At 50.5% G+C, this 27,969-nt stretch overlaps 6 protein-coding genes and 1 long non-coding RNA gene across 10 annotated transcripts; 5 read left to right on the forward strand and 2 right to left on the reverse strand.

Annotated features, from left to right (window-relative positions):
* Positions 1-249: 249 nt before the first annotated feature.
* Positions 250-2,887, forward strand: LOC117863928 (uncharacterized). Its single transcript, XR_004642317.2, has 2 exons — positions 250-389; positions 1,325-2,887. It is a non-coding gene; the product is annotated as an uncharacterized lncRNA (long non-coding RNA).
* A 159-nt stretch (positions 2,888-3,046) lies between these two features.
* LOC117863925 (2-oxoglutarate-dependent dioxygenase DAO) lies at positions 3,047-4,830 on the reverse strand. The gene is made up of 3 exons (XM_034747836.2): positions 3,992-4,830; positions 3,559-3,877; positions 3,047-3,471 (listed from the first exon to the last, which is right to left on the reverse strand). Exons 1-3 carry the CDS (start codon positions 4,327-4,329, stop codon positions 3,229-3,231), a joined length of 900 nt encoding a protein of 299 aa, XP_034603727.1. The 5' UTR covers positions 4,330-4,830; the 3' UTR covers positions 3,047-3,228.
* A 2,243-nt stretch (positions 4,831-7,073) lies between these two features.
* On the reverse strand, positions 7,074-8,714 carry LOC117865264 (2-oxoglutarate-dependent dioxygenase DAO). Its single transcript, XM_034749421.2, has 3 exons — positions 8,368-8,714; positions 7,661-7,979; positions 7,074-7,561 (listed from the first exon to the last, which is right to left on the reverse strand). The coding sequence occupies exons 1-3, from the start codon at positions 8,709-8,711 to the stop codon at positions 7,319-7,321; spliced, it is 906 nt and encodes a 301-aa protein (XP_034605312.2). The 5' UTR covers positions 8,712-8,714; the 3' UTR covers positions 7,074-7,318.
* Positions 8,715-9,470: 756 nt separating this feature from the next.
* Positions 9,471-10,886, forward strand: LOC140223475 (uncharacterized). Its single transcript, XM_072295316.1, has one exon. The coding sequence runs from the start codon at positions 9,471-9,473 to the stop codon at positions 10,878-10,880; it is 1,410 nt and encodes a 469-aa protein (XP_072151417.1). The 3' UTR covers positions 10,881-10,886.
* Positions 10,887-12,176: 1,290 nt separating this feature from the next.
* On the forward strand, positions 12,177-16,493 carry LOC117864310 (telomere-binding protein 1). Its single transcript, XM_034748360.2, has 10 exons — positions 12,177-12,631; positions 12,886-13,039; positions 13,120-13,990; positions 14,164-14,289; positions 14,440-14,502; positions 14,577-14,656; positions 15,034-15,278; positions 15,363-15,671; positions 15,747-15,810; positions 16,044-16,493. The coding sequence occupies exons 2-10, from the start codon at positions 12,959-12,961 to the stop codon at positions 16,209-16,211; spliced, it is 2,007 nt and encodes a 668-aa protein (XP_034604251.1). The 5' UTR covers positions 12,177-12,631; positions 12,886-12,958; the 3' UTR covers positions 16,212-16,493.
* Positions 16,494-17,889: 1,396 nt separating this feature from the next.
* LOC117864391 (F-box protein At1g70590) lies at positions 17,890-21,496 on the forward strand. The gene is made up of 4 exons (XM_034748479.2): positions 17,890-18,579; positions 18,967-19,100; positions 20,018-20,200; positions 20,884-21,496. Exons 1-4 carry the CDS (start codon positions 18,003-18,005, stop codon positions 21,055-21,057), a joined length of 1,068 nt encoding a protein of 355 aa, XP_034604370.1. The 5' UTR covers positions 17,890-18,002; the 3' UTR covers positions 21,058-21,496.
* Positions 21,497-21,748: 252 nt separating this feature from the next.
* LOC117864390 (uncharacterized) lies at positions 21,749-26,267 on the forward strand. Of its 4 annotated transcripts, none has more exons than XM_034748478.2 (5): positions 21,749-22,269; positions 22,909-22,991; positions 24,088-24,160; positions 24,235-24,306; positions 24,389-26,267. In XM_034748478.2, exon 5 carries the CDS (start codon positions 24,460-24,462, stop codon positions 26,098-26,100), a length of 1,641 nt encoding a protein of 546 aa, XP_034604369.1. In that variant the 5' UTR covers positions 21,749-22,269; positions 22,909-22,991; positions 24,088-24,160; positions 24,235-24,306; positions 24,389-24,459; the 3' UTR covers positions 26,101-26,267. The 4 variants fall into 4 exon arrangements, with proteins under 4 accessions (XP_034604369.1, XP_072151097.1, XP_034604364.1 ...); XM_072294996.1 differs by having other exon boundaries at positions 24,393-26,267; XM_034748473.2 differs by having other exon boundaries at positions 21,749-22,244; positions 24,088-24,306.
* Positions 26,268-27,969: the final 1,702 nt, after the last annotated feature.

Consider the following 27,969-nt stretch of genomic DNA (forward strand, 5'->3'; position numbering starts at 1 on the left):
GGTGTACTGGTGTGGGATTGCGGCTGTTTTAGATGGGTTCAGACTTCAGACTTCAGACAGTAGTCCCCCGTCCGCGCCCCTCCCGCAGAAGTCGCGGGCCGCGCCCCTACCACAGGCGTCGCCGATCATCAGCTCAGGTCGCCAAGAAGCAGCAGGCGCCCCGCCGTCCAAGAGACCACGAAGGTGTACTCCGCTCTTGATTCGGGTGCTTGGCTGGCTGGCCTGGCTAGTTTCCTAGTTGGTGCTGATGCTTGGGGTGGGGACTAGGGTGCGTGCAGGTGCCGGAGGTCGAGATCATCCAGATCGTGGAGAATGTGTGCAAACTGAAGAAATAGGAGGCGGATTGGACGCTCTGGATCGATATCGTTGAGAAAGGCAACAGGCTGGAGGTAAATTGACACTCTATGGCCATGTTTAGTTTCCTCCCAAGTCCCAACTTTGACACTATGTAAAAAGAAGATTCTCCATCACATCAAACTTGCGGTACATGCATGAAGTACTAAATGTAGACGAAATTAAAAACTAATTGCACAGTTTTGTTGTACTTTGCGAGACGAATCTTTTGAGCCTAATTAGTCAATATTTGGACAATAATTCACAAATACAAACGAAACGCTACAGTTGCGCATTTATGGTAAAATGCCAATTTTGCCACTCCCAAATTGGGAACTAAACAAGGCCTATGTTAGCTTCTGCAACCTCAAATCGAACGAATTATTTAGGCTTTTTCAGAAATTTTGTGTAGGACTTTCGTGTTCTCCCTGTTTCTCTCGTAGCTATCCTAGTTAAATGCCAAAATGTTTAATCGATAAGCACCTAATCAAACTTGCATACCGATGCGACTCCTATCTGATTTTGATCTTTTGGAAGACTGGGTCTGGGAGCAACATGCGTGTTAGCCACCTGCAAACTCAACAAGCAATTTGGACTTGATATGTTGAGATATGTTTTCTTGGCATGTAACATGGCTAATTCTATCGTATTCTAGCATGGCTGCTTCATCTAGAAATTTACCTGTCCGCTTCAGCTTATTCAGCCGGCTTATCAGTCACCGAACAGTATTTTTCTCTCACAACAAATCAGCCGTTTCAGCTTTTCAGCCGGCTTATAAGTCGAGCCGAACAGGGTATCCCACTGTGTGTCTCTGTTCGTACTCTCTGAATCATTGTTGCCTTATAATGAATTCAGATAACTCTCTGAATCATTTGTGTTCTGGTGGTTATGTTTTTTTTATCAGTTTGAAGTTGGTTTTAGTCTGGGCTAAAGGTTGATTAGCATGATCTATGTTTCTTCCGCTACTGAATACTGATACTAGCTGCTACAGGTTTATGGAACTTTGGCAATTGCTGAACTTGGGACCGATCATGCAGCATATCATATAGAAGATCATTTAGACCTTGCTTCATGGGCATATATAACAGTTAGCTTCACAAATCAAGTTGTCACCAACTAGATCAGAAGTTTCTCCAGGTTACACGTGTCTCCTGCTCCTGTTGATTATATGTTAACCTGAAAAAAATTGAACTTCATCAGCTGCTTGTTGCCTTTGATCATGCTGTAGGAGTAAGACCAATTGAACTATGTATCTATTTTTATCTGCTTGAAAATTGAATTCACATGGGATAAAGCTCAGTTAACAATGGATAAGTTCATTTTTATCTGCTAAATAGCTTGAGTGTGCATGTATGCTATGAGATAGGCGAGTACAATGATTTGGGGTATACAATATACCATATACTATTATTAGCCATAGTTGATGTGTGCCAGATTTTGCTGTTACAGGTTTACAGAACTTTGACGATTGTGAGCATGAAAGAGATAATACAGAAAATCATTGAGGAGATCATCTTGTCTTTCTTTCAGATCAGATTAATATGCTTCAGTGCAGTTATTCCATACTTGTACCCCTTTACATTCTTCTTTCAGATTAGATGAATATGCTTCAGGGCATTGTTATTGGGGTGTACTCCTCACAGCCGTTATATAAAATTGTTAACTTTCAAGGGGTAAAACAGATCTACACCACAGCAGTGCGGAAGCTGTTCATCCCCCAAGAGTTCATGCCTTGTTATGGTTATTGTCCAGAAACAACAAACAAGTTGCTGACCCAGGATAACTTAAGAGAAGAGATGTTGCGAACCAGAGTTGCTTGTTCTGCAGCCAAAATGGAAGTGTTCACCACTTGTTCTTTGAGTTTGTGGTCGCCACTCTTTCGAAAAAAGTTTGTGGTGGCCAAAAAATCCTGTACCTCACTAGCTGATGGTTTTGGTAGCCCAGTAGTGATTAGCTTTGAATCAGTTGCTAAGTTTTGGCTGTTTCATAAAAAAAACATGCTATCTTTAGCATGGCTAGCTCAGCAGTGATGTGAGATCTCTAAGAAATTATTCTTGTTTTCAGAATACAGCCTGGAGGAATATGTCACTGCTCTGGCGTCCGGTGGTACAGATGCTCAAGAACCGGGAATTACTCTGCCCGGTCAAGCTTCTGGAGCAGCACAACACAAGACACTGGTGCCTTCCTTGAAAGGATTAGCAGCAGGAGTACTTATAGCTGGTGTCTGATCGTAGACCTGTCCATACATGATGAAAGCCAACAGAAGTTGCAGCTGGGGAAGGAAGCACCGGAGAGTGGGAGCCGCAAACAGCTACTGCGACAGCGAGATGGCGGTGTGCTCTGAGCACTGAGCTGCACAGGAGCTGCAGGCTATCGCAAACTGAGGGAAACCGTCTGAGGCAGAGGTAGTCAGCTGGGTTACACCATGCTCTTTTGATGTGGGATGTTCAGTGAACTCTGATGTATGAGTAGAGAGGGAACAATGCATGCTTCTGATAGACTGTCCTGTTTTATGCAATGCATTATGGACGGGGGCTGAGGCCCTGGAACTCTATATTTGTATCCCATTATGTTGTCTGTGAAGATCGAAGGCAAATTTGGTCCACAAATGATTTTTTTTCCCTGTAGAAAAAGGTCTCTGCTGAAGCCTGTATGAACCATGGAGATAGCTGTGCTAGTGTGCTTTGTGCGCATGGCTGATGGCTCAAGTCCGTGCGATTTTCAAATGACACAAGGTTTTATTGATGAGACTCGATAGCAATTCACATGGCACCCCAATAGCCATCCTTCTCCCCACTGGTCAATCAAGACAACAGCTCAACGAGACAACCGATATGCCTATAATTAACGCCTCAACGGCTCCCGATTTGCAGCCCCACCACCACGTGCGCCACGTCACACCGCCAGCCGCGCGAGCGCCTCGCCGGCGCGCTCGCCGGTGGACAGCCGGAGCCTCCTGTAGTCGTCGTACTTGAACTCCCTGTAGCGGCGCGGGTGGTCGGCGTCCACGAACGCCTCCGGCGCGCTCACCCTGTCGTCCTTGGGCGCGAGCAGGAACATGGCGATGGAGAAGCGCGGCACCGGCGCGACGCACTGCACCCGGTGCCTCACGTTGTGCAGCCTCCCGTTGCTCCAGGCCTGGGTAAACGAACGGCATCGATCAAAGACATCAAGATCGAGCACCTGGAGACGGCACGGATCTGCCAAGAACGAAGTTCATCATACCGTGCCGACGTCGCCGATGTTGATGAGGAAGGAACCGGCGACGGGGTCGACGGGCACGAACTCGCCGGTGGCGGGGTCCAGCACCTCGAGGCCGCCGACGCACTCGTCCTCCTGGAGCACGGTGAGGAAGCCCGAGTCCGTGTGGGTCTGCACGCCGGGGGAGCCCACCGTGTCCTCCGTGTAGTTGTACCGGTTGATGCGGAACTGGCACGGCCACTCCCCGAACGAGTGCTCCTCCAGCCCCAGGCTCGAGGCCAGCTTGCCGGCGACGTCGACGATCACGCCGTGCATCCGCTCCGCGTAGCTCTTCACGGTCGCCCTGCGCCAAAGATTTTTTTTCCATCAACCGGGACGAGATTTCTATCTAAATCGGGAGAGGGGGAGGGCAGAAATGGGCCGAGCTAGAAAAAGCACGTGCGAGAGCGTGGCCGACCTGAGGTGCGGCGGCGCGTCGAGGCGCGCGCAGAAGGCGTCGACGTCGGCGGGCGCGGCGGCGTCGAGGAGCCCGAAGGCCTCGTAGAGCGGGTTGGCGGCGCTGGGCGCGACGTAGCCGCTGCCGGGGATGACGTCGGCGTTGCGGCGCTTGGCGTCGTCGGGGAGGTCGAAGAGCGCGCGCACGGCGGCCTTCATCTCGGCCAGGAGCTCAAGGGGCACGCCGTGGCCGGTCAGCCGGACGCAGCCCAGCCGCTCACACGCGGCCCGCAGGCGCGCCGACTCCTCCGGCGCCGCGCCGGCGAGGCGCAGGTCGACCACCGGGATCTCCACCGCCATCTCGTCCCCGCTGGCAGCTGCCGAAGCCGGCCGGCCTTACTCTCCCGCACGCGCCGCCCGAATTGACTTCCGTGCGTGCGTGCGTGCGTGCCGCGGGGATTGGCTTGGCGTCGCTCGGTGGCTGGCCTGGGGGCCGTATTTAGAGGCGCTCGTGCGCCGCGAGAACGGCGCGGGGGGGGGGGGGGGGGGGGGGGGGGGGCCGCACGGGCGGCGCCGCTCGTCGGGGAGAGACCTGCGGCGCCACGCGACGTCCTCCCTGCTCGCCGCTGTATCGCCGGTTTGTCGAGACAAGCGACCGACACGCCGCGCGTTCCACGTCGAAGGCTTGCTGAATTGCTTGTGTTTGTCATCAGACCGTGGAGCCAGCTGATCGGGAAACGGTGAAGCCAGCACGGCACGCAAGCCCAACTTGGCGAACGTTTTCCTACGCCTCGGAGCCGAGGACGCACCGTTCTTTGCGACGCTGGAAAAGAGTCGTTGGCGCACACTTTCGGCTGTGGCTGACTGGCATCACCTCGCTTGTCTCTTTAGAGGACAGGCGGGGCGGCGATGCCAACCTGGTCGCCGACTTGGGGACATCAGGATCGGATATGGATCCAGAGGAAGGGACAAGCGAGGAAGGGCGTCGCGATCGCTGAGGCGTGGAATACAATCCATCTACTGTCACTAACGTTCATTGACTCCAAGCGGGTGATAATGATCCGAACCTCTCCTGCGCACATGCGCTTTCCTCCCCGTGCCCCAATACAATCTGTGGCCGGCGTATCGTATCATGCAGGCAGACAAAGGATCTCGAGAGGTCGAAAAGATATCCGTTGCTGTGACATGGTAATCCGAATACTGTTGTCGTGATAAGTCTGTTGTCGTGACAAGTCTGAACCGGAAAACTCAACATAGTATGAATGGGTAGTACATAGTAGCAATTACCATAGATTTCCACTCTCACGCAACAGCAACATCCAATACTACTACATTTGCAGTCTACATTCTGGAAGCATGTAACCCTTTGCAGAGAAATGCTACTGACAACAGAAGTAATGCGAGTACAATTCAGTGGCAACAATATGATTAGATACGGAGAACTTTTCAAACAAAGTATTCAGAGAAGTCACGAAAAGGAGGGGGGGAAAAGGACTCACAAACACGCTTAAGGATTCTGGATTACAGCATGATATTAGTAGCCACTAGTCATTGCAGCATCAAATTAGAAAATCTCGTCCCAAGCTTTAGGAACTACTCGTGCAAGCCTCTTGGATCTCCACTTCATCGAGGAAGTCCAACGAACCGTAATCATTTTCTGACTCAATCCTTATATCATCAGCTAGGTCAATCTTTCCTAGGGATTCAAGACCTTTGATTAGTGTTCCGTACGTTATCCGGTCAGGATCACGTACTGTCCCATAATTTCATCAGACGGAAATAGTCCCTTGCCAATTGTGTAAACCCAGCATCTATGAGCGCCTTCAGAAGCAGATTGAAACCATCAGTGTCGGGCTCCAATTGTTCCCTCTTTAAGTATGAACAGGTTTTGTCGGCCTCGGACCGTAAACCTTTGCTTGCAAGCGCTGTAACAAGATCTACGTACCACAACGACCTAGGCTTGTACGGAGGGAGTACCAATGCTCCTTCCGAATCTCCTCAAAGACCAAGCAGCAATGACAGTATTGTAAGAGGCATCTCGGTCTGCATTTTCTCGGTTCTGGACAAGAACCTTCTGCCTGTCTGCACCATCTATTAATCCTAAATGCAAAGAACAGTAGAGGGGAGTGTTTGTTTATTTAGGAGCTTCTAAAATTCCTATCACATCGAATGTTTAGATACTAATTAGGAGTATTAAGCATAGACTAATTACAAAACCAATTGCGCAGATGGAGGCTAATCTGCGGGACGAATCTATTAAACCTAATTAGTCCATGATTTGACAATAGGGTGCTACAGTAAACACGTGCTCATGATGGATTAATTAGACTTAATAGATTCATCTCGGGAATTAGCCTCCATTTATGTAATTAGTTTTATAATTAGCTCATGTTTAGTCCTCCTAGCCTCCGAATATTCTATGTGTCATGAATTTTAGTCCAAACTAAAGATCCAAACACCCCCTAAGAAGAGAGGATATTGATGTATAAGTTGCAACAAATTTGTAGCCCCAATATAAATATAACTATGCACACAAGGTAGCAGTTAAAGAAAAACAACAGAAAGAACTTGGGATCCTGTGGTAATGTGGTTTGCCACTGGATTGTCTTTACTCGATCAAAAACAGCAGCCACATTGACACAAATTTACTTTAAGATTATTGTTGCAGAATATTTATCAAAAGGAAACAAAGTTCCACGGTTCATGGATTTATATATATCTCTTACTATGTGTAAGAAATGGCATACGTAGCAAATCACCGCATCTGAACAATGAGAAAGCATTGGCTTGGTTGAAAGTGGACAAGGGTTAATTAAACTCATAATCCATGAGGGCCCGAGCTGGGCAGGAAGGACATCATGCTGTTACCAGAGGAAGTTGGGGAAGCAGTCACAATCACAAGAATAGCCTAAGTTTTCTGAGACTAGAAATACAGAATATATATGCCATGCCGAGGAAGGATCATTAACAGGAAACAGCAAAGCTGAGGAAACGGCGTATACCTGGAGTGCCAGGACGGCCTCCCCCTGCGTGGCGAGCTCGCGCGGACCGTGTCGGCCTTGAGGAGCCGCATGGAGGTCTAGAAAAATCAAAACGACTAATAATTTGGAACTCACAAGTGACACTATTTTATTGATCGGGATAGGTAGCAGTTCACAATTCGCTTGCATGGTATTGCAACTCGCAAGTGACACTATTTTATTGATCGGAATAGGTAGCAGTTCACAATTCGCTCGCATGTCTCGTATAGTCATACTCATCCTTCTTCCCAATTTGCAAGCTCTGGGACTATGCTCGTGCAATTTAGCGCCTCCAGTTCAGTAAAGGGCTTCCGGATCAGGCGGCCACGTCACGCCTCCAACCGCGCGAGCGCCTCGCCGGCGTGCTCGCCGGTGGACAGCCGGAGCCTCCGCAAGTCGTCGTAGTTGAACTCCTTGTACCGGCGCGGGCGGCCCGCGTCCACGAACGCCTCCGGCGTGCTCACCCTGCCGTCCTTGGGCCCGAGCAGGAACATGGCGATGGAGATGCGCGGCACCGGCGCGACGCACCGCACCCGGTGCCTCACGTTGTGCAGCCTCCCGTTGCTCCACACCTGGAACCGCGCCAGATCGATGGAGATGGGTGGTCAAGAACTTAAGAGCACCGAGACGGCATGGATGATCCGCCATCAGGTTCAGGGGGAGAGGGGTACCGTGCCGACGTCGCCGATGTTGACGAGGAAGGAGCCGGCGACGGGGTCCACGGGCACGAACTCGCCGGCGGCGGGGTCCAGCACCTCGAGGCCGCCCACGCACTCGTCCTCCTGGAGCACGGTGAGGAAGCTCGAGTCCGTGTGGATCTGCACGCCGGAGGAGCCCACCGTGTCCTTCGTGTAGTTGTACCGGTTGATCCGGAACTGGCACGGCCAGTCCCCGAACGAGTGCTCCTCCAGCCCCAGGCTCGAGGCCAGCTTGCCGGCGACGTCGACGATCACGTCGTGCATCCGCTCCGCGTAGCTCTTCACGGTCGCCCTGCGCCAAAGATTTTTTTTTTCCATCACCCGGGACGAGATTTCTATCTAAATCGGGAGAGGGGGAGGGCAGAAATGGATCGAGTTCCAAGCAATCAGCACAGCTTATGACAGACGTTCAGGAGCAGGCAGCCTACTAGTGCTCTGCGGGAGCAAAACACCTTTGTTCTATAGGTTGGCCGCTACAAGCGGCAATGCAGCGCACGACCTAGTGTATTAGTACCTGGGTTTACACGTCTTTTGGTTGTAAATTTTAACATGTAATCACCTAACATGCCCTAACCGTGTGCGTGCACTCGGGAGGTCCGTATTGTACGAAACTTTTACTTTCTTCGTAATCGAAAGATATGGATCGAACTAGAAAAAGCACGCGCGAGAGCATGGTCGACCTGAGGTGCGGCGGCGCGTCGAGGCACGCGCAGAAGGCGTCGACGTCGGCGGGCGCGGCGGCGTCAATGAGCCCGAAGGCCTCGTAGAGCGGATTGGTGGCGCTGGGCGCGACGTAGCCGCTGCCGGGGATGACGTCGGTGTTGCGGCGCTTGGCGTCGTCGGGGAGGTCGAAGAGCGCGCGCACGGCGGCCTTCATCTCGGCCAGGAGCCCCCGGGGCACGCCGTGCCCGGTCACCCGAAAGCAGCCCTGCCGCTCGCACGCGGCCCGCAGGCGCGCCGACTCCTCCGACGCCGAGCCGGCGAGGCGCAGGTCGATCACGGGGACCTCCGCCGCTGCCGCCATCCCCGCTGCCTCGGCCATGATCTCTACTCTCCCGGACACGCCGCCCGGGTGTGCTTGCTGGGCTGCTGCTGTGTGCCTGCATGTATATCGACGGGTTGGTGAGACAAGCGGCCGACACGCCGCGTGTCCCACGTCAAAGGCTGCTTTCGTTGCCATCGGATGGTGCAGCCCGTTGATCGGGAAACTGTGAAGCAAACATTTTCCTACGCCTAGACCCTAGAGGACAAGGGGTCAGCGATGTCTGCCGGGTCGCCGGCTTGGAGCACCGGTGGGAACTCTGAAGCCTGAACCTGCTGATGGTGAGGATCGTTTTCACTTTTCAGTCGAGGAAGCACACTGAGAAGTGGCACCCGGAAGTCCAAGCAGGCCTTGCGCGATAGGCCGTGAGATGCGCGGCCTCGGCGTTTGCGTCGGCCGCGAACGAACGTTCAGAACACACTACACAAAACGAACAAGTTCAGGAGAGATACGCACAAAGGAAAGGAGAGTTTAGAGTAACATGCAAATACGACGATGAAAACGAGTCCTGTACATACACAAAAGTGTTCGGACTTCGAAACACACTACACAAAAGGTGTTCGGACTTCCATACGACAGCTCGAGTAGTAAACGAAGCAGAACACTAGAGAAACCCGTCAACTCAATGCTTACGTTACGTACACGCCCGCTGTATATAACACACACGTACTACCTCGGATGTCCCCTGCGTCTCCAACTTCTACACTACTAGTTCGTGATACGTGCCACGACGCCCGATCGATGAGCGGCGGCGACGACGACGTCGGCATGCCCGCCGGCGCTCCCATCCGGCCGTGGGCCGACCTCGAGCCCGGCCTCGTCTCCACCATCGCCGACTGCTGCGCGCTCAAGGACTACGCCTCCTGCCGCGTCGTCTGCGCCGCGTGGCGCTCCGCGCTCCCGCCGCCGCTATCACGCCCGCTCACCGTGCTCCCGGCCGACGACGCCGCGAGCCTCCCTGTCTCGCTTGCCGCCTGCTCCCTCCACGCGCGGCGCTGGTCCAGGCTCCTGCTGCACCGGCCGGGCGGCAGGGTCGGCGCCGCGGCGCGCTGCCGCTGCGTCGGCGCCTCGCGCGACGGGTGGGTGGCACTCGTCGCGGGCGACGCCGCGGCGCCCGCGGGGCCCATGCTGTTCAACCCCTTCACCGGCGAGGAGATTCCGCTGGACGAGTCGCTATACCAGCCCGCGCACGGCCAGCTGGCGCCCAAGATCATCTTCTCGCCCAACCCCACGCGCCGCGACTTCATCGCGGCGAGCCTCATCCGGCCGAACATGGTCGCCGTGCAGAGGGCGGCCAACGGCTGCTCGTACAGCGAGGACACGGGCCCGCTCCTCGACGGGGTCGTCCTGGTCGACATCGCCTACGGCGACGACGGCAAGGTCTACTGCTTGGCGTGGGACGGCGAGGTGCACGTGCTCCACCTCACCCGCCGCCACCGTGTCTGCCGCCAGATGCCGCCGATGGAGGTGGGGCCGCTGCCGAAACTGCCCATCGGCGCCGACGCCTTCCCTCCGCCGTACGACGTCATCTCGGAGTACACGGACGGCAAGAACCTGGTGCTCTGCGAAGGTGGGCTGTACCAGGTGTGGAGGCGGTCGAGCGGCTCCGGCTCCGTCACCGTTGACGCGCCGCCCGGGGGAGCCGCGCGGCGGATTCGCATATTCGAGGGTGACGTCTTCGTCCTCAGGTACGACCCGGGGAACTGGCCGGGCAGCTGCTGGACGGTGGCCGACGCGAAGGATCTGAGAGGGAACGCGGTGTTCGTCGGCATGAACGACGCGGCGGTGGTGCGCGGCGAGGGCGTGAGCGCCAACAGCGTCTACTATTGGGACGGCCCGCGCGGGGGAGACGGAGACTACGAGGCGGTGGTGTACAACGTGGCAACCGGAGCCTCTGTCCGGTGGCCGGCGGCGTCGACCGGAGGCGTGTCGTGCCCCGTGTGGTACTTCTTGCCGGCGGCCGGCGTCAGCCAGCGCGTGGGAGCAGAAACAACTGGCGTGGAAGCCACGTCTGGGGAGGAAGCGACTTCTCTCGAACATGGCGAGAAGGAGGACAGTGCGCATTGTCTCAAGAAAACGATGAATTTGCTTGGTAGGTTAGATTATCGTGTCGTTTATGATAGCGGTCTGTGTGAAGATGGCGAGCGTTAAACTTGCTTTTTGTTAGCTTTATTTATAGTGTGAAAAGAACTGGTTCTATTGCGTCATGTTTGTCGAGATTTAGGCTGGTACAAAACTCAGGCACACGTACACAATACTACTGAAGTACGAAAAAGAAAAGGTAGATTAATGCAAACAAGTCGAACATTTTTTGTGCAATCTTCTATGAGCTAGTTCTGGCATAATTGCTCTGCATCTTCTGCTTCCCACGATAGAATGATCAAAACCTACAATTTTGAGTGGAGGGAGTATTTGATTGGATGCTAACTCATTCGATCCTAATTATAGGCAACAATTATTTTTCTTTCACCATGCAAAAATTGGAGGGCTGCGTCATCAGTTCTTGATACATTCAATCAAACACGTGGTAAATTTGATAATTTGTGTTGTAAGTATATAGATGTTACTAGGAATATTTTGGGTCATCCGATATTACTTTTAATATTTCTATAATAAAATAGATGTTACTAGAGAAATGGTAATGTTTTAAATTAAATCAGAGGGTATATCGTGTCAGTCTTATTGCTAATTTTCCTCCTAGTCCGAATGCTTGATTTTTTCTTATTCGAACCACATCTTGCATATGTCTTCGCTTGAGTCCATGTAATGTTGAGTTTCCATTTTGCCTTATCCTACCTCTACCTTCTACTCGTCGTATCTAATATCGTCACCTTAATAATCCTTCTCTGATATGATAAGCTTTTTTTTCTCAACTTCAACAAGATGCTTTTACGTGCCCTTGCTCTACCTTACTTACCTTTTTCTTGTTGTTCTCTCATCCACTTTGATCCATTGATAACTTCCATCACCCGAGATAACCCCAATATACCACGATGCCAATCTTATCTACCTTCTACTTGTCGTGTCTAATACCACCACCTTGTTAATCCTTCTCTGTACGATAATCTCTCTTTGCCTTAGCTTCGACAAGATCGCTTTTGCGTGCCCTTGCCCCACCTTACATACCTTTCTTATCGTGACAGCTCTCATCCACTTTGACCTATAGTCCATCATTTCCGATAACAAAAAATGCTACAGTCCTCACTCCATCCATCATCACTATATGCCCAATCTAACTTGACGACCTTTCCTCTAATTTCACTATGTTTTGAAACCTCACTTTCTAAGATCAAAATCTGAACCCTAATCCTACAACTCTATCTCGAATAAACTCTCAATTGAGTGACAAAAAATCCAGTGTCGAAGCTGGCGAAAACATTTGAGCATTTTCCATCCGCTGGGTTAAAAAAGAACGGGATTTCATCTACCACTGTGCAAAAGGGTCCAGATCACACACCTGGAATCTACCTCCCGTTAAACCTCTCTCCCCCTCCTTTCTCCTCCTCTCTATCCTCCATTCCTCTCCCCAATCCCCATCCCTTCCTCGTCCTTGGGGCTTTGAGCTCGTCGACCTCCGGCCAAATCTGGAAGCAGCGACGGCACCCGGCGGCCGTCACATCCCCGCGCGAATTGTCCCGACCCCCGACTCTTTCCTCCCCCATCCCGATCCGGAAGGGAGCGGTTTCCCCCTGTCCAAATCGAGCCACCTGCGCCCGTCGGGGGAGAAGCAGGCTGCGCATCCAGTGCGCTCGAGCTCCTGCAGGCAGCTTCCCCGTCGAGCCTCCGCAAGGATCCATTTTGCCTCCCATCGGCGACGCGGAAGAGAACCGCGGAGGGGATTGCGAAGCTTAAAACCCACGACACCGGTTGCCGAGCCCCACCGCGCACGCTCCTGCAGGAAGGTACCCCCTTTTCTCTTCGTCCTCGCTTATCTCTGATTCCTGCACCCGCCGGAGAGGAGAGAGTTCGCCGGAGTAGTACGGCTTGGACAGGAAGGAATCCGGTGGTATTTTTGCAATTGCCAAAAACAATCATGGTACCGCGGCTATGTGCTACGAAGGCAATTCTCTTGTGGTGCTAGACTGGTTGCCAGGGCTTGGGCCATCAGCACTGGCATAATGGGTGGATGCTTACTTATTGTGTATATTTTGCGCAGATAAAGATGATGGATGTGGTGTTTGTATCTCTTCGCCGTCTGTGAAGACCTGCTGTGTAGGTGACATCAAGATATGGTGATGCGGAAGAGGTCGGATTCTGGATCCCGTGGCCGCCGAACTGCAACCATGCCACGTGTTCCAAACTCAGCTCGGGTACATGTTCTTTTGATCATGTTTTTGCTTTGACCACAATTTGCCAATTGAATCCTTATTAACGATCCACGTTAATGCAGGGGAAACGCACCACCAGGAAAAAGAAAGATGAGATGTGCGCATTTGATTTGCTTGCCACCGTTGCAGGAACACTATTAGCAGATCAGGACATTTCCAACAATGTTCCTAATACTAGTGGTGCAGCAAAAGCTAAAAACAAGAAAGCAGTTAAAGAAGAACACCGCGATGAAATTCTGCCCCTAAATAACATGGCTGTGGAGAAAGATTGCTGCAATGGATGTGTAGTGGGTTCTGGTGGTATCTGTGCCTTTCCTAGGCAAGCTAACAACTGCTCGGCAGAAAACTCGTCGACAATAAACGAAGCTGGATCAATGTTAGAGTCACTAACAGTGAAATCAAATATGTTAGTTAGGGACTCATTGGTTAGTTGTACAAGACCATATGAAACTAGCTGTGGTCTCGGCATAATTCCTGAGTTTGGAGCTCGTGGAACACACCATCCAGGATCCTCAAGTTCAGCAGAGGCTGAACAAATGCACCAAGCTGAACCTAAAGTGGTCAGAAGACAAGCAGATGGGCATGCTGCGGTTCTTCACAGTTTGTTTGACTCCGTGGATCTTGATGTTAGACCTCCTGCTTTGGTTAGTTCTGACAGTAGCTCGTGTGTTCCTCTGTGCAACCATGACAAGGACCATCAAACTGCTTCCTTGTGTCGGGATGAAGTGCAGTATACTGCAGACAGAGATGACGATGAAAATTCTTCTGGGTGCACGCATCCAAGCACTGCAGGGGATAAGGGTAGCAGGCCACAATATATTGGTAGCCACAGGATAAGGAAATTGCTTGCCTCGAAGGTAAGGAAGGCAGCACGTAATAAGATTTGTGGAGGGATGCCATCAAAAAAGGTTTGTGGAGGGATGTCCAACAAAGGTATGCCAATCCCATGTTCCCATGGTGTTAGTATTTGCATCATCTACACTCCTAGTTGCTCAATTAGCTGCCATAGAGAACCATGTTTCCTTTTGCTTCTCTCTATTATCATTGCAACCTGCCAACATAGGAATTTGACTAATCAAGGGCCACTGGTTGTTTTACTCAAATAGGTAGCAAGCTAAATTTATGCAGCAAAAAGATACCTGCCAGACGTCAAAAGGTGCAAAGGACAATTTTCAAGAAGAAAAAACCAGCGCATCATGCAACTTCATTTGCTAAAGAGATGCTAACTGGAGGTATTTTATACTGTTAAATACATCTACATTGTAATTTTGAAGTCTTCAGTTCTTTAGGATTATGCAGACATCCAGTTCTTCCACATGGCATTGGACCTCAATCCTTGTTTCAATGCACTTCCTAAAAGAAAATGTTGCTTGCCATTGCAGCCGCCGGGACATCATTCTCTACAGAAGGTCGGAATAAATCATCGGGATCTGACAATTACCATGGTATTCTTGGATAGTGTGCAGTGTTGTGTTCGTTGCTTTTATTTCCATGGCTTATCATTCCTTTTACTTTTCAGTTAAGCTAAGAATAAAGTCATTCAACATCCCAGAAGTGTTCATCAATGTCCCTGAAAATGCAACCATTGGTTCATTGAAGGTACTATATGGGAAGCTACAAGTTACTGATTAGCAATCATGCATTCTTTTGTGCAGCTGTTGTTAATCTACTATTACAGTATTGTTCATGAAATCTGCGAGACTGCAAGATCCCATTTAACTTTCTGTTTTGCAGTTGGAAAAAATATAGTAATACATAAGTTACCTGCTAAAAAATGCTGGACTGGACAGTCATGTTAGTTTTCTACATTTGAATAACCAAACAATTTGTCGCAATGTGAAATAATGAGTCTTCACAATAGCTTTAATTGTTACACAATACAGAGCATTTTCTAGCTGGAAAATTCAACTTCCATTGTTTATGAATATTACCTTCTTGTGAGTGTTGCCCAATAACCATTTCCAATTTGTCTATAGAAAACCGTTATGGATGTCGTCAATAGTATAATGCAAGGTGGTCTACGCGTTGGTGTTCTTCTTCAAGGAAAGGATATCCAAGACGACAACAAGACACTTCGTCAAGCTGGGATATGCCATGATAAAAAACTAAATAACATAGACTTTACGCTGGAATGTGAAGGTGGGCAAGATTCTCCCTCTGGAGTCGTAAAACCTGAACAGATGGATTTGCTCAGTGCAGATGTTGTGGAGCCATTAGCTAGGTAGGTGATGATACAGTTGTCTCTTAGGAGTAATGATTGAAAAATATCGTCAGGATGCAGCTTAAATATTCCATGATTTTTCAGGATGAAGTGTGAAGAGCATTTTCCTGAAACTGTCGGCGATGACAACCAGCAGCGCACACCTCCTTATCGAAGCCGCTCTCTCTCCGATCTGTATTCTGTTGTTCATCCTGTTGAGATGGCCTCACAAGATACATCAACAAGCTCCCAAGCCATCGTCCCTGTTGCACCTTCAGACGATGGTGCCCTAGCCATTGTGCCTCTTTGTAGTGTCAGGCGGTCTGAAACTGGGCAAAGGCGCACTAGGATGCCCTTCACTGTTGATGAGGTTGCGGCACTGGTGGAAGCAGTCGAACTGATCGGGACTGGAAGGTCTGTGTCCAATAAATTTGTTTTCAGTTCATGCAACCTGTTGCCTCATGTGTGCCTCTTAATCTTGTTTTTCAGGTGGAGAGCTGTTAAAATGCATGCATTCGAACATGTGGAGCACAGGACATATGTTGACCTTAAGGTGATTTTCTTAGACACAATCTCGCCTTTGTGTACAGTTAATTTTGTGCTGCCAGCCTGCCAATCAGAAGATCCACAAAATCAGCCATCAGTACAGTTTCCTTATGTTGGATTTCAATGCCGTGCTGGTGATCTTATGTTCCGAACTAGCTACCTCTCATTTCTCTCTGTTTAGTGGATCACACGAAATCTGCAGCTCTCTAACATACTGTGAAATACTGATTGTTGAACCAGGACAAGTGGAAGACCCTGGTTCACACCGCAAGTATATCCCCGCAACAACGAAGAGGCGAGCCAGTTCCACAAGAACTCCTGGACCGTGTGCTCGCAGCACAGGCCTACTGGTCCGAGCACCCAAAGATCCGTGGCAAGGCTCCTCTTCCTGCGATATGCTCTGCCTAGAAAGGAGGGGGGGCGAGCTGGTCCTTGTGTAAATACTGTGCCTAATAGAAACGATGTAGAAGTGGTGTCCAAAGAAATCAGACTAATTTGTGTGCCATTGCAAGCTTACAACATTGGTTTTGTTTCCATCCTCCGTTCTTTGGTCGCTGTCGAAGCCAGGGGTTATGTCTCCTCTATGGTTAAATAAGGGAGAGAGAGCCTTGTTTGGCACTTGTAAATGATGTCACAAACTGCTGCTATGTTTCATAAAGAAAACCGTCGACTTGTCGCTGTTGTTCTTCACCCATGGGCCATGGCTGAATTGGTATGTTCAGACGTTCAGTACTGGACGAGTCCACTCAAAGGTTAAGAAAGATTTGGCTACCTCCCTGATACTCCTCAGCTTGCATAAAATTGCAGTGCTTGGTGAGGATGCTGAATGCTTCGTGCTCAGGTGCTGTCAGTAGTTACCTTCAGTTTGTAAACGCGTGGCCTGAGATTCGGATATTCAGTAAATTATTTCGACGTGAGAGCTGTACTTGCTGGTTGAGCTCGCAGAGTAAATTATAAACCATTGCCTGCAGAGTAAAAATTACCGGAGGCTCCCTCATACGCTCATCTCCTCCCAACATATGTGGACTGCCGAGTGCCGACGATCCGACGTTACATGCCTGTCTGCCATCAGTCACCTCTCACCTAGGTCGGCAGTAACATACTCTGAATGTTATAGTACCGCCACAAATCCCAAGATGGATGCGTAGACGCTCAAAAAGTAGATGCGAGGATATCATCGTGCAACTACCGTTAACTACTCCCTCGATCCTAGATTACTATTCATTTTAGATTTACCAGGTACGTAATTTTCTTATACGTCTAAATACATATTATATATAGTATATATATGTAGATACATATTATGTATAGTATATAGATATGTAGCAAAAATTATATCCCTATAAAAATTTTATAATTTGAAACGGAGGGAGTATTGTTTATACTATTTGGGTGCTGCTACCTGCTACTCCGTACACGCAGGGATGGATCCAGGGCCCGGGCTACCCTGGCTGCAGCCCGGGGCGAGCCCATGTAGTCCCTTTAACATATGTGGTATTTAGCCTAATAAAAGGAGGTTTATAAGGCAAGATTCGACTGTTTTGGTGCTGATTCAGCAACTTAGCCCGGGGTGCAGCTCCGTTTTGGATCCGCCCCTGCGTACACGTACACAGTATATTTGAAGCATATTTGTAGGATGGCCTACTTATATTAACCAACAGTAGCTACGTAACACATGAATACTTGATAATGTTGTTAATTTGTTATAGACTTATAGTCGATCGATACTTAGATACTCCTTCCGTTCTTTTTTTTTATTTGACGTGGCTTAGCTCAAACTTGAGCTAACAGCGTCATATAAATCAGAACAGAGGGAGTATACTATAAGAAAAACCTTCTAGTTTTGTTTTAAAGCGTGGCGAAGGGGAAAATAAAATGTTTTGATGCGTCAAGAGCAGCAAGTGGTGACTCGGATGTCAAAGAAGCTTACAAGTACTGGAGTAGAAAAATAGCCCAGCCCACCCTGCTGCCGCGACAAGTCACTGTCACAGGGCCCAAACGACGTGTTTTAGCCCCACCTGCCATCCAACCAACGCCCCACCTCCAAACCCGCACGAATCCGTTGACCCCTCCTCCTCCTCAGTCATAGACCCCGCCCCGCTCACATACCACTCGCGCATTCGCGTCCTCCACCCAGCCCCCGAGCCACGGAAACCGCCGCCTCCCCACAACGCGACGCGGCTCTGCTGTGCTCTCTCGATGGACGACGCGAGCCAGACCTGGCCGCCCCCGGCCCCCTCGCCGCCGCCCTTCTCCTCGCGGCCCCGCGCGTCTCCGTCCCCGCACCGCCGCCGCCGGCGCCGCCACTACTCCAAGAAGCACGCGCCCCCGCCCGCGCCACCGACACCGCCACCGACGCCGGCGCCGCAGGGCGCGGACTTCTCCGCGCTCCCGCCGGAGCTCGTCCACCGGGCGCTCGCGGCCGCGTGCGCCTCCGACGTTGCGGCGGCCAGCCGGGCGTGCCGCGCGTGGCGGGACGCGCTGCGGCCGCTCCGCGAGGCCGCGGCGCTGCACGCGTACGGCCGGCGCGTCAAGCACGGCCCCGTCGCGGGAGCCGCAGCCCGCGGGGGCGGCGGGCTGCACGAGGCGGAGCGGCAGCGCGCGCTGGGGCTGTTCCGGCGGGCGGCGAGGCTGGGCTCCGCGGCGGCGATGGTGGACGCCGGCCTGATGTGCTGGGAAGAGGGCCGGCGGCGGGAGGCCGTGGAGTACTACCGGAGCGCGGCGGAGCTGGGGCATCCCGTCGGGATGTGCAACCTGGGGGTCTCCTACCTCGAAGGTATCGTGGATTTGGCTTCCGGGGCAGTTAGCTATCCCCTTGGAGTTTTGTTCTAGGTGGTTGTAGAAAGATTCGGAATTCAGGACGGATTAGGCTTGTTTCCAATTCTCTTATATTCCATGCGCATTATTAGTTTTGTTCCCAGCGCAATTAGAATCATTCAATATTTTAGGGGAAGCTTTGGCTGTGCTCTGTGCCCTTTGTCTCTTGCCATTCATTTAGTAAACTTTAGTGTGTTTATTTAGGTCCTACTCTAAACTTTGCAAAGTAATAAAGAATCAACCAATACTTGATCAGATTACTCAAGCTTGTTATTCGTTTGGTAGCAACCACTCCTCTTGTTTGTCTCAAGCATCAGACCTGATATCGCTGCCAATAATTCTGCAGCTGATCCACACAAGGCTGAGGAAGCCATCCGATGGTTTTATCCATCAGCATCAGCGGGCAATGCTCGTGCTCAATACAACCTAGGCCTTTGCTTGCAGAATGGGAAAGGGATCAAGCGTAATCAGAAGGAAGCTGTAAGATACCTCTGATATGTTGCACACCTGCAGTTCGAATAATTTTCCTATAAAAGAAATATTCTGGTTCTCTAATTGTGCTCAATTCTCGAACCACGTATGCAATCCATTGTTACAGTATCCTGATGCACACATATCTTACAAACTAGGTTAGGTCTTGACAACCTCTATTATTAAACAACTGTTTACATTGTGTTCTGATGATGCTGGGGTTACCAGACTCCGTTGAAGTTCTTTAATAACTAAACTGAGAGAAATTAGCTGTTTATCTTGTTTGGATTTCACCCTACCAAGGTAATCAGAATTATATCTGACGGTTATAGATACCTGGGTACCCTCATGGAGGGCGCAGCCGATCACTAATGGGCCGGCCCGACTTGATGAAGAAAGCAGAAGATAGAGTCCGGCTAGGGCTCGCCACGTATTGTAATCCGACTAGATCCCATCTATAGTAACCGACTAGGGGACTTGCCATGTAACCCTACCCCTCGGAGTATATAAGGGGAGGTAGGGGTACCCCTTTGAGGACATCCAATCCCACCATACGAACCCTAAACACCCGAGCGCAGGGCGCAATACAATCCTCCAAACAGGACGTAGGGTATTACGCTACACTGGCGGCCTAAACCTGTATAAATCTCTGTGTTTTGTGCTTTGCGTTACCATCAAGTTCATGGTCTTGCGATCCTCTCTGCCTACAAATCAACCATCTGGGTACCCCCTAGGTGGACTGCCGGTCACTAAATCCGACAATATCACCAGGATCAAGCATGATATACTGTAACCACTAACCAGCAGATACCAGATTAGCAGCAGGCTCCTCTCATCTTCTTTGTAGAATTGTAGTACTCTAGGTGTATATACTATGTACTTGTTTGGCTATGTTTTGTAAAGCTGAGATGAGCTTATTAATGCAGGCAAAGTGGTACTTGCGAGCTGCAGAGGGAGGGAATGTACGAGCCATGTACAACATTTCCCTGTGTTATAGTTACGGTGAAGGGCTTGCACAGGATCCAGTGCGCGCTAAGAGGTGGCTGCAACTAGCTGCTGATTGTGGTCACAAGAAAGCTCTTTATGAGTGTGGTATTAAACTCTGTGCGGTATGTCATTGCTTCTCTCTTTCTGATGGGAATGCCAAGTATGGATTCATTTGCCTCAAAAAATAATTAACATAATAGCATACTTCTGTTTTAGAACTGTTCTTTTCTCTAGAAATATTGTGTTCCATCTTTCCTCCACTATATTGCTGCATCCCAGTCTGTAAATATTGCCCACACAAGGTGAGGATGTAACGCTTGATCTCTTGGGGTTGGAAACGCTCCTAGGAGCTGCTATGGAGCACTGCAGTATGTTGGCATTGACTTGCTATGTCTTAAGTTGCAAAAGAATACTCTACATAGGTCAAGTGAAAAGCAGCACTGCAGTATGTTGGCATTGACTTGCTATGTCTTAAGTTGCAAAAGAATACTGTAAAAAGGTCAAGTGAAAAGCAGCACTGCAGCTGTACCTAATTCCTGTAGAGAAAGTTAGATTCTGGGTGGATTCAGGCAATGTGAATGGCCTAAACATAGATGTTAACTAATTAGCTAGTAACTACACCCCATACTGGTGTAAAAAGATGATAATAGGTTTTATGTTTGCATTACGTAGGAAGTTAGGAACTCACACCAGTTGCTATTACTGTTTTTGCAATTTTGCTTCCTCAATGTCAAGAGAACATCCATGCATTTACCTGTGACTCAGTGGCATCCATTTTTTATGATGATGTCTCTCTTATATGCAGGCAGGAGACAAGGTCAAGTCTCTCACGTATCTGGAGTTGGCAACACGGCGTGGAGAAACCGCGGCTGCTCATATGAGAGACGTAATACTGGAATCACTCTCTGCTGTGAACTCACAGCGTGCCCTATCAGATGCTGATAAATGGAAACCTAGGGCACTCCATCCCAGAAGGTGAGGAAATGGACCGCACGAAAATGCCAACAACCATATCATCCAGACGGCCATTGCCCATGTCGTTTGTAACCAGAACTGAAGCACGCCACGGAAGGGTGAAGCAAGCATGTATGCTTTTGCAGCATCTTGAGGTGTTACCTCGCTGTAGCCATTCCTTCTGTACAAAGCCGCCCATCACAGATAACAACACGAGAAGTTGCAAAGAATTTCCCTTGGCAATAGTTATGAAAGAGATGCAGTGTTGCAATACGAAACTGTACAGCTCAAGTTGCTGGTTTCATCAGTTTATAGCTGACGCCTGGAGGCTGGACGTTTGTGTGTTTGTTGTACAGAAATTTTGTCCATAAAAAAAAGACGGAAATCTTTGGACATAGGCCAAATGTGTGAATGCTGTATCGCTGTTGCAATTAAAAGAAATGATGAACTCTTCTGGTGATTGATATGATGCCTGAAGATGAGGGCCCCTAAACCGTATGTGATGTATAGCCACCACAAAGGAGATGGCATTATTAATCTTTTCTGTCGGAGAAAAGTATCTTTCATCTATTTTCCATGTATGTATAATGTATGACTGGATTTGACTTTAGTTGGTGCCTGATGCCCTGATACCTTCCCTTAGAAAATGATTTCATCAGCTGGTCTCTTCTGGGTTTGCATGTTCAGAGTTCAGTTCTCTGAATTCCTGTAGCTCAACTGCTGAAACAAAAGCAAAGCCGCAGACAGCAACAGGCCATTCCCTGTCCCGTCCGGCCGTCCCAGCAAGCGGCCGTGCGCGCAAGGAAGGCGGCTAATGGGCCTCGCTACCTTGCAGGCAATCCAGGCCGCACAAGTCCAAACCAACCAACGGACAGGAGATGCCCGGGGTGGACGGTATTTCATTTACCGTCCGCCCCGCGGACGGTAGACGAAACACCGTCCAGTCCGCATCCCACTCCCGACACCTCTTCCGCGCCGCCCTCCGCCGGGCTACCGTCGGAATGGGAAAGGGGGAGCGCGGGCTGTAGCCCCCCGACAGCCCGCACCCGGACGCCGCCGCGACGTGCCTCCCCACCGCGCATTCCCCCGAGGGTTCCTCCCCGGTCTCCATCGTGCGGACCAGCTTCCCATCGAGGTCGAGGAGGTGCTGAAGCCTCAAGGACTTCCGGACTTCCTCTTCCTCAGAGCTACGGCAACGCCTCCAACTTCAAGGTGCTCAGACGTTAGCATCCTGGACGTATGTAATGCGCCCCTCTCCTGATGATCCATCCCGTTTGATCCCACCTCTGTGTTTACTGATTCCACGTAGTGAAGTTGGAGGACAATTTGATTTCGTGTCAAAACAGATAAATAAGCTGCAGAGCGCACTATCTAGGATTTGGTAGTAATTCATGGTCGATTGCGATATGTTTGGCCAATGTTGGGGATTATTTACTGGATTGCTGGATGTGGAAGTAGCAGAGAATTTGCCTGCCTGCTTGCGATATGCCGCCCCGAACCCCCCCCCCCCCCCCCCCCCCCCCCCCCCCCCGTCGTCTCGGGTTCATCATTCAAGTGAGCTTTTCTGAACCTGCTAGCTCGGCACTGAGCTTCAACACACATGTGCATGTTGTTATTTAAGAATGCAAAGTATTTTCTGAAACCTTGGGTTTTGGTTCTGCTGGCATTTGTTGACCACATTTCCTTCACAATTCATAGACTGGTCAGAAAACTCTGTGACTTAGTTATTGAAGAAATTGGTTTGAATTCCATTTTGTTGATGATTTGCATTTACAAGGTCTAGATAGACATGAATCGGCTTGACTACCTGCTGACATTTGATACTTGCAACCTTTCTGTAATTTCAATTATGTTGCAGTCACACTTGTAACTGCAGGTGTTATTCTTAGGGAGTTTGCAGAGGATGCTTATTGCAATGCCCTGAAGGATAGTGAGAAGCCAGTTGTTTATGATAATCTTGTAAGTTGGTACTTGCCTCCTATCAACCTGCAGTTTTTTTTTCATCGTCTATGCTTAAAAAGACAATTAAAGAAGTTATGACTGCATTTAAATAAGAGTGGGAGGAATATGCAAAACATACAACAGTACACAGAAAACCCCCCGAGTGGTGAAACACAAATTCCTTGATGTGTTAAATTAAACATCTGGTCGACAGCCTCCTGGAACGCATCCTTGGTGATGAAGTTGTCGTCACCTATGGCTGCTGGGAAGTGGTGGGTTTAGCGGCGCGCAGGGGAATTTGGGAAGGTGGAAGAGGCGGCAGCCAAAGCCAAGAATGTCCCACCTCATACCAGAGATGTTAACTCTATTCGGCTGGCTGCTTTGCAGCTGGCTGCTGCTGCTCGGCAGAGAGCAAGCAGCTGCAGCAGCACGCACCAGCAGGCAGCAGCAGCCGCCGCCATGCACCAGCCGAACAGCGCCGTTATGGCTAGATTACTGATAATAGATATAGCTCGAGGTAGATGGATATTTCACCCTCACGCTGGAGGCTCTGAGATTAATTCCTCTACTTCTTGCTTGAGTGCAGTTATGCAGCCGGGACTCTTATATAATGAGTCGGCCCTAACAAACCTTCCAACTAATTTCCAAGTATATCTCTAAACTGAATCTAAACCAAACTACTTTTAACTAAATGGACTCTTATTCCTGCGCCTGAACTTCTTGCCAAAGAAGTTGTCCATAACACAAATAGATAAGCTGATAGAGAAAATCACAAAGAACTGAGCAGTAGTCTATGGTGATAATTACTCATATTTTCTTTTTAACTGGCAAGTGACAAGTGTACCGTGTAGCACTGCTCATTGCAGATTTTCAGCCATCAACATGTTAGTTTGACCGATTTTTTTTTATCATGCTCTGATAGCATGAAGCAAATAATTCAATTGTACAAGGCCGAAGCACTTTGTTTAATCCCTACAATTCATGAATTTGATTGCTTAACTCAGCATCATGCTACAACCTTGTACACATGTTGGCAAAATTTCATTTCTGGGTTTTTTCCTTCTTTTAGTTCCTACTTCCTGCATCCAAATATGTTTGCCTAATCTGTTTGCAGGCTTCAGTTTGTGGTCTAAGGAGCACCCGATTGATTTGCGACACTTGTAGGGCTAGGCAGTTTGCTTTACCCGGTATGGCTCTTGAAATGGAGACGATGTGGCACTGTCAATCTTTGTTGTTCTTATAACGTTGACAAGATATTCAGCATTTGTTAGTGTCGATCAAGCGTGAGCTACCTTGCAGATCTGGGGTTCGCGCTCTATCCAACACCAACTGCGTAAGTAATATTGATAAAATTACTGTCTACATGTCCGTCCATTCGATACATGACGACTAAATGCATAATTTGTTTTTCTCAGGTAGCATAAGCAGTAAAGCAGTAGCAAATGTTGCTGCACCCACGACATCCTGACTCCTGAGGCAACTGGAAATGGCTTCCAAGCCGATGCATCTCCACGCTCCCGCCGCCGCGGCCACCTCTGCTGCCACCGTGCTCTCCATCCTCCGCGGGGCTGACCCTGACCGCCTCCTCCCAGCAGCCGGCATCGCCGCAACGCCCACCATACTCCAGCACCTCCGCCCCGCGCTCCCCACCCTCCCCGACCCCGCGATCCCCGCCCTTGCCCGATGGGCCGGCGCCGCCACCGCCGTCTCCCTCCTCGCCTCCCGCGGCCTCTTCGCCGCCGCCTGGCGCCTCCTCCTGGTTAAGCCTCCTTCCTCCCCGCCGCCTCCCCTCGCCGCGTTCGCATCGCTCCTCCGCCGCTACGCGCGCCTCGGGCGCACCGCCGCCGCAGTCCGCGCCTTCCGCTTCCTGCACGGCCACCCCGACCGCTACACCGTCGCTATCGATGGCAATGGCGATGATGGCTCCTCGTCTGCCGCAGAGGTCTCCCCGCTGATCCTGGCCGTCGACGCGCTCTGCAAGGAGGGCCACCCGCGTGCCGCGGCGCAGCTCGTCGAGCAGCTCCGGCGCGAGGACCCTGCGTGGGCGCCCGACGTGCGGACCTACAACGTCCTGCTCAACGGATGGTCCCGCGCGCGCCGGCTCGACAAGGTGGAGAAGCTCTGGGCGGCGATGCGCCACGCCGGCGTGCGGCCGACGGTGGTCACGTATGGGACCCTCATCGGCGCGCACTGCGTCATGCGGCAGCCCGACCAGGCGATGGCGCTCCTTGACCAGATGCGGGAGGAGGGGATCGAGGCCGATCTGCTCACCTGCAACCCCATCGTGTGTGCCCTCGCACAGGCAGGTCGCTTCGGGGACGCACACAAGGTGCTCGAGAAATTTCCCCTCTACGGTGTCGCGCCGAACATCTCGACATTCAACTCCCTCGTCTTGGGCTACTGCAAGCATGGCGACCTTGCTGGGGCTAGTAGAGTACTCAAGGCGATGCTGGGGCGGGGCATTTCACCAACTGCAAGGACATACAACTACTTCTTTATGGTCTTTGCGAGGAATCACAGTGTTGAGCTGGGGATGAATCTCTACAGCAAGATGGTCAGCAATGACTATGCGCCGGACCGTCTCACTTACCACCTTCTCGTCAAGATGTTCTGCGAAGCGAACCGGCTTGAATTAACACTGCAAATGCTCCAGGAGATGAGAAACAGTGGTTTTGAGGCGGATCTTGCGACCAGCACCATGCTGATACATTTGCTCTGCCGGCGTCATCAGTTTGAAGAGGCGTTTGCGGAGTTTGAGCATATGTTTGAGAGAGGGATTGTGCCCCAGTACATCACTTACCGGATGCTTAAGAAAGAGCTCAAGCGGCTTGGTTTAGTCAAATTGGTTCAGAAATTGACAGATCTAATGCGTGCAGTACCACATTCCACAAAGTTACCTGGCAGTTACAGGGACAAGGAAGGAGATGATGCTATAGAGAAGAAGAAATCAATATTACAGAAAGCACAGGCTGTTTCAGATGTTTTGAAGGACCGTAAAGATCTGAAGAAAGGACACAAGATCCAAAATCCTGAAGAAACTGATGTCCAGGTTGCAGATAGGATTGTAGCCAACATTAGGAGAAGAGTATATGGAGACGTCTCTAGGATAGGAGCATCTCTTTCTTGAACATTGATTTGCATTGTGTACACTCATAAGTATTAATCGCATGATGATGGGTTTAGCAGTCGGCTGCATTGTTCATCATAAAATATGATCAGCTAAGCAGTTCTTACATGCTTCGGGATCTCAATGAAGGTAATAGTAACGCACATCAATTGATTGATTATTGTTTCCCTACGGTGTGGATGTCCTCCCTCATCTGATTGCTGTAGAGAGTCACCGTGACAAGTTTCAGCTAATGGCAAATTTCTGACTATGCTGTTACTCAGGCTTATTTGGTTTGAGCCCAAACCCAACGAAACTTTTGGCATGATCAAGATTAGGCCATGGACAAAATACTGATAATATGAGGATGTTTGGTTTGCTGCACTAGCAATAGTAAAAATGATTGCCGGATTTAGGGTCCTGCTTTGTAGATTAATGAATGAATATAATGGTTAAACAAAGTAACACACAAATCACATGTACTTTTTATTTGGCAAATTCCTCTAGGCTAGAAAGCAAACATAACCAAGACATAAAAAATGATTCTATTCAGAACATAGCTACCGACCAAGATAGGTTGCTGGTTGCCGGGTAGCAAAGCCGAACATAAAAGGTGTGAAGTCAAGAACAAGGAGCAAAGCAAGGTATGTTAAGTGCCCGATGACATCTTTTACTGACAGGAGGTGGCACTGATTTCTGGATCTATCACATAGTTATGGAACCCACATGGCCACATTGATCTGGGAGTAATGCATCATTTCATGTCTGTTTTCCTTGCTACCCAGAGTTTCTATCCACGGATGGCTCTAAATACGCAAACATGCTCCCACACCGCGCTGTTGTACAACAAAAGGAAAGACATGATTATCCTGTTTGGTTACCACCTCCTAATTAAAAGGTGACTAGTTTGTCAGAGTGATTAAAAAAGGATTAAAAACTTTAGGAGGTTCAAAACTCTTTCATCCTCCCACCCCTCCTAAAATCTCCTAAAACCAACTTTTGATGCGCACTGCTCCCGCACCCTCCCCCGACCGCACCCACCCCCGACCGTTCCCACCTCGTCCTCTCCCAACCCGCCGCCACCGCCGCTCGATCCATCCACCACGCCGGCGGCGGTGCCCACCATTGTCGGCCGCGCCCTTCCCCGCCGGATCCGCCGCCCCCAAGACCTCCCACCCTCGCCGGCAGACCCATAGGCTCCCTCGCTGGTTCCTACGCTACCCCAACAATTGTCGCTGCTCGAGCCCTCATTCACGTCGGCGGCCGCGCCCAACCACCAGCGGCCGCACCCTCCCCCGCCGGATTCGCCGCCCCCAAGGCCTCCCACCCCCACCGGCAGACCCCGCGCCCTTCCCCGACCGTCCCTGCGCCCTCCTTCGCCGGATCCGCCGCCCCTTCGCATCTAAACCCGGCCGGCGCTCCTTGACTCCTCCCTGCTAAAACTGGCCGCCGCTCCATCACTCCTCCGTGCCCAACCCGCCCGCCGCTCCTTCACGCCCAACCCGACCGCTGCTCCTCTGCCCCCAACCCGCCCGCCTGGAGCGAAGCAGGTGATTGGCACCACCGGAAAATAGCGCCAGGAAGAAGATGGGAGGGGCATCTGGTGGGAGGGCCACCACCGGAAAATAGCGCCAGGAAGAAGATGGGAGGGGCATCTGGTGGGAGGGCAGCATGGTCCTTTTTTCACAGTATTTATTGTCTTTAGTCAGTTTTAGTCACTAGAACCAAATAACCTTTAGTCCATGAACTAAAGTGGGACTAAAACTAAAACTTTAGTCCCATTGTCCATGAACCAAACAGGACCTAAGACTGCAAACTCAAATCTGAATCGAATTTGAACAGGAGCAGTGCCTTTTGTTCTCATTGGTCCTGTTTTGACTAGCATACATC

Source organism: Setaria viridis, chromosome 7, assembly GCF_005286985.2.
Source record: "Setaria viridis chromosome 7, Setaria_viridis_v4.0, whole genome shotgun sequence".
Taxonomy (NCBI): Eukaryota; Viridiplantae; Streptophyta; class Magnoliopsida; order Poales; family Poaceae; genus Setaria; species Setaria viridis.